General features: G+C 41.4%; 1 protein-coding gene across 3 annotated transcripts; it reads left to right on the plus strand.

The window, feature by feature from the left end:
* The first annotated feature begins 2,851 nt into the window (after positions 1-2,851).
* Positions 2,852-9,053, plus strand: mbip (MAP3K12 binding inhibitory protein 1). 3 transcript variants are annotated; one of them, XM_080413648.1, is made up of 9 exons: positions 2,852-2,974; positions 3,768-3,884; positions 4,043-4,267; positions 4,869-4,965; positions 5,346-5,411; positions 5,704-5,862; positions 6,349-6,446; positions 8,602-8,640; positions 8,752-9,053. In XM_080413648.1, exons 1-9 carry the CDS (start codon positions 2,855-2,857, stop codon positions 8,860-8,862), a joined length of 1,032 nt encoding a protein of 343 aa, XP_080269774.1. In that variant the 5' UTR covers positions 2,852-2,854; the 3' UTR covers positions 8,863-9,053. The 3 variants fall into 3 exon arrangements, with proteins under 3 accessions (XP_080269774.1, XP_080269775.1, XP_080269776.1); XM_080413649.1 differs by having other exon boundaries at positions 8,755-9,053; XM_080413650.1 differs by having other exon boundaries at positions 2,863-2,974; positions 3,795-3,884.
* Positions 9,054-10,127: the final 1,074 nt, after the last annotated feature.

A 10,127-nucleotide genomic window follows, 5' to 3' on the forward strand; every position in this document is an offset into this window, starting at 1 on the left:
ATGGGACAATAAAGTTGATTCTGATTACTTAACTTTGACTTACTTGTTTATGGAAGAACTTGTTTGTTGAAAGTGATAATAACTTGGGGTCAGGGATAGGGGTAGGGAGTATTTTCTGGTCCCTGTGGGGAGAGGAAATTGCTTTTACAGCTTCACCCAGCTAACGGCTGCTCAGATGGCTCTTATGAGGAGAAGTGTTAAGGGTAGTCTCTTGCTCAGGGACACATATACATTGGGTGAGCTGAGGGTAGAATGCGTGTCCTTCTCATCCCCAGAAGGCCATTCCACTGCCTTGTGTACTAATAACAAACAAACACACAAACAAACAAGCTAACTAACTAATTAACCAATCAGTCGGATGCACGAACAGTTATTTAACTGTTCGTGCATCCGACTGATTGGAAACATGGTCATGTAGGCAGCAATGACAGTAGTGTTGCCACGGTAAAAGCCAGTTAATGGTATCCTCTGCACTCTGTCCATATAATTAATGCTCTCCACGGTTAGAAGTGGTTTTAAGCAATAACCTGTCTGCCTTTAACCTTTGTGACTAACTTTCAAAGGAGCCTGTAATTTATCCCTATCACATTATCTCACTGAGACTTTGAAACAGATGCTTAACTCTCACTGGGTCTGTAATGCATGAGCAGCAAATGCGAAGTTGGTGGTTCCTTCGTGACCTTGGCCAGCATATGATTGGATGTAAAAATTGGAAATACAAAAACAGCTAAGAAGGCATCATTGCAATGATGCACTGTGATATTCTGGCAAGAGGGATTCTTTTCAAACCCACTATATTCAATCATTTGAAGGAATAGACTACAGTCTTCACTGCACGTCTCTCTCTCTCTCCCTCCCCATCTTTCTTTCTCTTCTCTCTCTCCCTCCCCCTCGCTCTCTCTCTCTCTCTCTCTCTCTCTCTCTCTCTCTCTCCCCTACATATTTATTTCTCTTTTCTCTCTCTCCCTCCCCCTCCTTCTCTCTCTCTTCTCTCTCTATTCCCCCCTCCCAAAGACTCCATCACTCTGTCAACATCATCTGCCACCGTGGAGGCAGACGGGCTCAAAAGCAGGCTTACTTTCCTGCAGGTGGTTGATGTGGCTGTAGCAAGTGGGAGCAACAATCCCCCATCACCTCCCTTCCCATCATCCCCAATCCCACCACCATCATCCCCCCAAACAAACAAAAACCTGGTTTCCAGCACAAACTCCCTTTCCCATGCAATCTGTCTGTCTCTGTTCATTAGTGAACCAATGCCAAATGCATCACCCAGAAAAGGGGTTGTTATAATGTGGCTGTTATAATGTACAATGAAGGTACAGGGTGCAAGGGATTAGCTTTGTGTAGTTATCTTTCTCCTTTTTTTGGTGAATTTTTAATTGGTTGATTTCTGATTTTCTAGTTGAAATGTGGAGTTGCAAAGAGGAACACAAGAGAAAAAAAAGTTTTCTTTGTCAAAGTTGAGTGCCTTGAAATTATGAAACTTAGCAATTTAAAGAACAAATTAATTGTGGCTGCAGTGCATGTGGTCAGGCAAATTAAAGGAGCAGTTAATTTCCTTGCTCCTTGCTGTGTGGGAACATAACAGCTATGGCTCAGCATGTTAAACCATGTCAAGTGCTACAGTTCCCTTCCTGTCGCAGGAGGGAAAAATATCGCCCCAGAAATGAATTAAACTAAAAAGGCTTGTCTTCAAACCCCTTCCTAAAATGATTAACCCTTCGAGAGTGCATTATTGAGCTCAACCCAAGTGGTTGTGCTTTCTCTTTGCCTTGCAATTGTTCTTTTTCTGTTATTGCCTTTATCTGTCTCTCTCCCTCTCTCTCCTCATTATATGAAAAGAAGGGAAAAATGTCTGAATAGAGGAGGGAGATTTTCCCACAGTCACTTAACACTGAAAATACGCCATTGTAGCCAGGTTCCCATCCTAATACACTGCCTCACACTGCCACCTCTAGTTTGATGGACAGTGTTCTTATAATTGAGTGACCATTCTTTCTCTTGTTTGCTACTAAAAAAAGTAAATGATGGAGCATGCAGTTAAATGTGAGTAAAGACCTTATGCTTGTGTCACTCTAATCTAGTAGTAGCCATTTCTAATTAACCCTTTCACAAGTCTAATTGTATATATATAAAAAGCCTGTATCACAAACTTGCAATACATCAGGTTGTTTAATAATTGCTTGGTGGGTAGATGTAGCAGCTACATAGATACAAATACATGTGCTACAATAGAATAGGCAGCTATTTCTGTTGGCCCAAGAGTATTTTAGTCTGCAGTGGCAGCCAATAGTTAATCTTATCCATAAAATATATTTCACCTTGTGTTCTCCCAACAGTTTGAAAGCTGTTCTAATATGAACTGTGAGTGACTTTCCTCTATTTCCAAGAGCCAATTGTTGAGGGGGAAATGTTTGTTGCACCTGAAAAACCAAGCTACTACTTTCAGTAGTTCAGTATTCTCAATTGAATCCTATTTAAGGGGATAAAATACATCCTATGGTATTCTTTTCATATTTATTATCATTTGCGTCCATATGAAAAGTGTATTATGTATACCGTAGGCTATACCGAAAAGTGACATGTATATTAATTAGGAGCTGGGGTCCTTGACATGAAAATGTTTGAGAACCACTGGTTTAAACAACATCACGAAAAACGCCGAAATAAGCAACTACACTTTAGAAACAAGCCCAAAAAAACACAACCCGCAAACTACCAATATTTACAAGCAACTTTACAGGAAAAACAAGCCATAGTCGCTTATAATTTTAAAGCAGACTTGGCAACACTGCCCGGTTCACTGCGCAAGCCAACCAATCAAATACCAGCTTTCTGCAAATGCGGAAATACTATGGCGGAGAAGATGAAGCTCCCTGGAAATGCTGCTCCAACAACTAGCGCGATCAAACATGATAACTTTAAGGACTGTGTGTGCACTATAGTGAACCTGTTGAGAGACTTAAGTGAAGAGGTTAGTTTGTTCCAGGTTTCTGTGGTATAGCGCGATGTATTAGTAGCTGCTGATGCTATTGTTTTTAGCTGCTGCTGCTGCTGCTGATAGCATAGCTTTTTTTTTATTCGTGTTGCCATGTCGGCTTATTATAAGCGACGTTGGGCTTCTTTTTCTGTGATGTTGCTTGTAAATATTGGCGGTTGCGTTTTTTTGGGCCTGTTTCCAAAGTGTTCTTGCTTATTTAGAAAATAACTTATATTTAAAATTATTATTTAAATCAGTGGTTCTCAAATATTTTCATGACGTTTTGTGCCAGGGAGCATTTGTGATGACATGTTGGAATGTATTAAAAAAATTCCAAATATTATTGCAAGAGTTTTTGAAAATAGCAGATCTACAAGCTCACAACGCGTCACATGTGAGCTTGTAGATCGGATATTTTCAAATAGCCGATGCATTTAGGTTTAAAGTGCTCATGTGGCCTAGTTGCTGCTTTTGGGCTTGTTTTCCTAGACCTGGTTGCTTATTTCTCTCTCAAAATGTGGCAACACTGCTTTTTATCTTCATTGTCGCGATTCTAAATAGAAAATGTTACACTGTTGCCCAACAGTAATGAGTTTTCATTCAACAACAGAAAAAACGCTTCTTACCAATTTTCTTTTCGATTTAGTTGTAGTGGTCGATCTTTTGTTGTAATTAGTTCTTCACAGTGTTACTGATCTACTGTCGTTTGTAAATGATATTCTGGTCACAAACCAAAATCGACACAAAGGGCCTTACATTGATTGTTTCTCTTAAAAAAAAAAAAAAGCTTAAACTTGATGATGCTGCTTTGAAGATACACGTGAATACTGATGCAGTGGATGTGTCATCTGCTTCAACTGCTTCTCTTTACAACTGTGTGCAGCAACACATCTCCAAACTACAGGTAACCAACATGACAATATGGCTTTGACAATGATTGGGAATTTCAAAGCTTTCTGTTAATATTGTCATGACTCAAAATAATAATTCAAGCTGATAAGTAAATTGTGGGCAACATTTGTATGGCGTTACTTTTTAAAAACATATTTTTTCCTTATCCAGGCTGTTAAGGAAAGCCTCATGGCATTAGTGGATGCAGAAAACAAGCCATCATCAGTAGAACACAACATGCCAAACAACACTGTTGTCCAAGCTTCACACTTTGAGAAAGTAACCGGCGAGACTCGGCACCATCCTCCCGCTGCTTGCCGAAGCACCCTGGAGGCGGATGAGAGCGAGCTGCAGGCTGATGACCTAACAGTGCAGATCCGAGCCGGCAAGTCAGAGGTGAGGGTCTGTAATGTGATCGTCATCGTACATCAGGCCGCTCGGCTCGGGCAGTGACATTTTTTCGAGCGCTCTTCTTAACTCTCTGTCAAACAAATGAATAATCATAAGTAATTGCCCACCAAGTATGTGCAGATGAAGTGTTGCAGTGAATCAAATGCTTGATGGAGACCTGATAAGCGAGTTTAGCAGAGAATGATGGGGTCCTTCAGTGCTGTTGGTTGGGTAAAGCAGACCATATTGCTGGAGGGCTTTGAGAGATGGCCAGGCCCTTGATGGACTATGAAGTGGATGCTCATTACTTTGCGATTGCATGTGGATGAAGGACGAGAGTCCTATTCTGTTGTGCATTTATTTTGGTAGCCAAGCAAACACTGCTTTGTCATTTGATGATGCCGGATGGCAAGCATAATCTATTTTTGCCAGGCTACTGGGAATAATTTTGAACATCTTTTCCGTCCTACAAAATGTGAATTTCCATGCATCGCCATTGATTTGTCTTGACCACTAAATGGCTATTTAAAAATCAATCTATCAACAGCTCATGAATTCACTGTATGTCATTGCTATTTTTCTGTCCTCCCTCCATTCCAACATCCAGATTGACCGAAGAATATCTGCATTTATGGAGCGCAAGCAGATGGAGATCAATGAAAACAATGTGCGGGAGTTTTGCAACGTGATCGACTGCAATCAGGGTGAGAATGGGAATGAGGTGGGGGAGGGTGGAAGTGGGAGCCTGCACACAGATTGCCAATGTTTGGGAGAGTGCTGATTTCCACAGACGAGAGGTCAGGCTGAACTGTTCTAACAGTGAGGCTAAAATAGCTTACACACAGAGCCTAAAAATTAAACCTTCATGGGTCCAGAAGAAAAAACATGAATTGACAGATTTAAAGCAATGATAAAGATCAGGACATCCTAACTGTACATTTGGCTCGGATTAAAGACTGATGGGGCCTTCTAAGCACTGGAGCTGTTAACTTTTATTAAAACAATCTTTATAATTCAACCAATGCAGAGTGCATGTTAAACTGAGGTTTAACACATTTTTTCCCTCCCAATTTTTCTCATGTAGAAGACAGCTGTGCCAGAACAGATGCGGTATTCACACCTTACCCAGGGTTTAGAAGCCATGTGAAAGGTAAGCACATTAAGCTGATGATGCTGGAAAACCTTATAAGTGTTTATACATTTATAAATGTTTCTTTTCTTTTCTTTAAAAAAAATGTGATATGAATCATATAGTCCATTTAACTATAAACCTGAAAAGCAATGTTTACAACCCTACCTTGTAACTGACGCTAGTGTGTGTGTGGGGTGGGATTTACAGATGTTAGGGCATATGTCATGACTTATTGTTATCCAGTGTGGGATTAACGATAACATTTGTTTGCGACCCTGGTTTGCCTGTTTCCTGTGCCTTGGCTGTACAGTGACGCGGGTAGTGAACACGTATGGGCCTCAGACGCGCGGTGGGGTTGGCCAGGGGGAGACCGGGGAGCTGCAGAGGGGACCGGTGACCAGAGACTGTGGAAACTCTGCCATAGAGGAGCGCCTTCAAAACATCGAGACTCATCTAAAGCTCCCAACAGGTCAGCAGTAACTCAGCTTGGGTCTTTCAGAGATTCTTATTTTTTTTTGGATTAAATAAATAAACTATCGATGGATGGGACCCATTTTTACAGGCTTTGCTGTGTATTTTACGGCTTATTTGGAAATTAAGGCTGTTTCCCATTTTATGCAATACTTTACCTCCTACAAAATGTATACAATTAATTAGACTGCACATGACTTAGATGGTGTTGCTATGCCATTCAGCTAATTGGTCACGATATAATTATTTTGGGCTGTTTTTTTTAAACTTATTTTTATTGTGCTATAGCTTTCTTGTAATGTTGGATCTTGATTGGCTCTTGAGTTTTCCAAAATGGCTCACCTTCCATTTGGTCGATAACCGGTTTCATTTGAACAAACGTTCTTTAATTGCTATTACTAAGGTAAGGAAGTTTAGTTTGTGTTTTGTCACACTGGTTATTTAATTATGATTGAGTCTCCTCAACTACTGTTTTGTTTCCTAGCGGGTCCAGTCCCATTGAGTGTCTACCAGAGGTTGAAGAAGCTTGAGGATCGTATTCTGGAACTGGAGGGACTCTCACCAGAGTACTTTCAATCCTCTGTAAGTTTGTGGGTTTGCCTTGGATGTAGTATTTTCAGTTGTAACACTACACATAACAAGGTCCTCTTGTTAATGATAAGGCACTTGAGCTTTATTCGTAATCCCTATACAAGTGTGGTGGAGAAATATAAAAACTGTATCAACAATGAATGTACAAAAGTAAGTGGGTAAACAGATTTGTGTTTAAAATGTTGGAGATCTGTCTAAAACTAACATTTTAGATATTACATATAAGGTCTAGTCCCTCCCACCAAAAATGCATGGAGAAAAAACAAGGCGAGGAGAGAGGAAACAAAGAAATATTGTTTAGAGAAGTGGGATGAGAATTCCCTGCAAAATTATGTCCATTTCTGACGACAACACAACTGAGTCCCACACCCAACTTAATGATTCTGTTTAGACGCATTAAAAAACCTCATCGATAGCAATGAAAGAACAGTCCATAGTTATGGTGTCCCCCATGACACCGATGCACACACACACAAAAAGTAACATTGTCAGCCGTTGGGGCGGAGTCATTAATGTCATGCTGTTCAGATAAGAAAGTCTTCCTGGTTGGATGCACTTTTGTTTTCTCCCTCATAGTAACTCAGTGATGCCTCTTAATTCAAACTCCTTGCTCCTTGGAGCAGGAATAAGAGACATGGCATGGCCTGCTTCTGGTTCGAGTGAGGATAGAGGAGCGAGTACAGTGCAGGATAAGGACCGGCTGAGACGCACGCTAGGGTTTCGAATCCACCGCAGTGCATCCGCTTTGGCCGAGTGTCTATACGAACACAGTTGGCCGTGTTTGGGGGATAGGAGCTGGGCGGGTAGGATGATATACGTATCGCTGCACTAGCAACTCCTACGGACTGGGGCAGCGGCTGTCGCCGGGTGGTGTTGAACGGGAGGAGTAGGATGGAGGCGCTGCGTCCTCCTGGTGGGGTCTCATCAATGGCCGGTGAGCCTGTAGGGTACAAATAGCACTGGCAACACAGAAATGTGTAGGGAGGAATTAATTGGCCTAACGACTAACTGGGGATAAATATAGAAGAAGAATACAAGTCCTTTAGAACACTTAAACAAGCTAAACAAATCATGCAAAAAAACATGTTTTGGTGTCAACCCTTGTATGAAAAGTTCAGAAGATATATTTTAAAGTAACCAAAGAACCTTCAAACCAACAACCAAACTCAGGATGCTGTGGACACTGGTCAGCATTTTCTGTTTGAACCACCAGGACTCCTGAAATTTGTTGATGATTAACTGAGGCAGTATTGCAGAGTGTTATTTGCCTCAGAGCTCACTTGGGAAATTCACAGTTGATTGCCTATTAGAACTATAACCAATACAATTCTTTTTAGATTGTCCAAAATTGTATGCAGACCTAAATGATTTTATGAATTCCTGTCTTAAGCAGTCTATCCATTGCATTTGTAATTGAATTATTTATCCTTGTGCTGCTCCTTGTCTCCTCACACTGGCAACTGTAAGCATGGCGTACCACTTCTATGAGCTTATTGCTCTCCATCTGCTTTTGACTGTATGTTTGTGTGAGCAGAGCAGGAGAAGTCGAGTGTCTTTGAATAAACTGATAGGTTCTTTTATATCCAGACTGAGTACCATTTCTTTCCCCCACACTTTATGAAAATAGTTTCAGTGCATGCTAAAGTGCTTAACACAGTTGGCCCATGTTCCCAGCACCCAGTATATTCAGCACCTAAACATAAGTGGCTCCTTAGCTAATCATGGCACGACTTGAAAACAAAAATAATTAATGAGGTTGTACTGCATCAGATGATTTGGAATGTTGGGTCCCAATGGAGAAACCTGCTACTCTTTGTTCCAGCAAAATACATGAATATTTCTCATATTTTTAAGAAAGTAAATTGTTGCTGCTCTCCGAACTAGGTCTCTCCGGAGAATGAGACCTCAGGTCTCAATGAGATTACATGTGTATATATAAAGGTTAATTAAATAAAACATAAAAAATCTGCTGCCATTCTACAGAAAATAGTCAGGTAATTTGCTAAGTAAGAATGACACATAATTATTGTGCAGTGTTTTTCCTCATGTTTTAAACTATATTTATAAGAACCTTTTTTTTTTCTTCAATCAAAATCAAATTAATTTTGTATGTCCCCTATGAACCTGTATCTCTCATTTCTTGCAGAGTTATCTTCACAAGCGACCAAAGACATCATCTGCTCAGGTTCGTAAATTCTGCCACAGCATTACATCAGGATTGCACCTTCATGTGTGTTTTTGTTGTCAGCACAGAGGGATCTTATGATAGAATTTGTTTGGGTTTACCATGTCCCAGCAGGCCTGCAGTTTGACAGAGTTGGATGGGAAAATCAGTGCAGTGAAAGCAGCACTACTGAAGCGGGTGAACGAATTTGGACCAGGATATGGAACCGAATGTCCTCTCTAACACCTGACATGCACCCCAGTTTACACGACACACACACACACACACACACACACACACACACACACACACACACACTATGCTGTATTAAGAAGAAAGAAAATAGATAATGTACACAGTTGAACAATATGCTCTCTGAATTTGTGTTGTGACATAATTGATTTGTAAATAAAACAAACCAGATTTTTTTTTAACCTGTGTTCTAATCACTCACTGGAGTTGTTCAATGTTAATCATGCTGTGCATTTAATTGGCCATTTATGTTTGTTCGCTTTAGCACAAAGAAATCCTGTTAGAATGCTTTGGTAGGGTGGGGGGGGCACGGTGGCGCAGTCGGTAGCGCTATCGCCTCACAGCTAGAAGGTCCTGGGTTCGATTCCCGCCGGGGGCGCTGGGTGCGTGTCTTCTCCTCCGTGTCATCAGCGCCCATACCCTAGGTGGGGTTGGCGAAAGGGCCTACTCTGTGTGGACTTTGCATATTCTCCCCGTGTCTCCTAGGGTAGTTAATACCCTCACAAAAACATGTAGTAATCCTGGTCGCTATACCGCCTCCCCCATGACAGCCGGGGCGCTGATGGAGGGGAAGGGAACTGGTTGGAATAACGTGTTCCTTCCACGCGCTACGTCTTCGTGGAAACTCTCCCCTGTCAGGTTACAAGAAGGGCAGTTGGCTCTCATGTATTGAAGGAAGCATGAGCTCGGCCCTGGCCTCCCTGGCTGTGGGGGACTGGTGTAGCACCCAGGATCACTTAGGAAATTGGCACCGGGTGAAAAAAATGGGATAAAAATTTAAAGAGAGAAAAAAAAAGAGTGCTTTGGTAGGGTTGTCTTCTGTGAATGTGTGCATTCCACAAGGAATAATCTACACGACAGCAATCTACAATAATACGCAATTGGGGTGAATTTTGTGTTTACTCAAGTTGACCACAAGTTGACCTGTGTGTGTGTGTGTGTGTGTGTGTGTGTGTGTGTGTGTGTGTGTGTGTGTGAGTAATTGAAGTGAGTCCGATGGAGCACCTGATTTGTCTGCCTGACTGCTGAGTGTGAATCATCTCCCCTGATGTTTGTCATTATAACAAATGATCTAATTACGGAGACTGGTTGGAAAAATACATCAGAGACCCAGTAAACCAACATTAACCACTTGAACCCTATAGCATCCTTATTCTGGGGGGAACATTCACTGAAAATAGCAGATCTACAAGCTCACAGCATGTGGGTTTAAGTGGTTAAGTAGGACTTTGCCCGGTAAACTCTGGCATGTTTTA

The sequence above is a fragment of the Gymnoscopelus braueri genome (assembly GCF_963280865.1).
Source record: "Gymnoscopelus braueri genome assembly, chromosome: 19".
NCBI lineage: Eukaryota > Metazoa > Chordata > Actinopteri > Myctophiformes > Myctophidae > Gymnoscopelus > Gymnoscopelus braueri.

Coding starts and splice junctions, on each gene's coding strand:
- mbip (XM_080413648.1), top strand. CDS start 2,855: ATGGCGGAGAAGATGAAGCTCCCTGGAAATGCTGCTCCAACAACTAGC. Junction 4,268..4,868: donor TCCGAGCCGGCAAGTCAGAG/GTGAGGGTCTGT, acceptor TCCAACATCCAG/ATTGACCGAAGAATATCTGC. Junction 5,863..6,348: donor TCATCTAAAGCTCCCAACAG/GTCAGCAGTAAC, acceptor TTTGTTTCCTAG/CGGGTCCAGTCCCATTGAGT.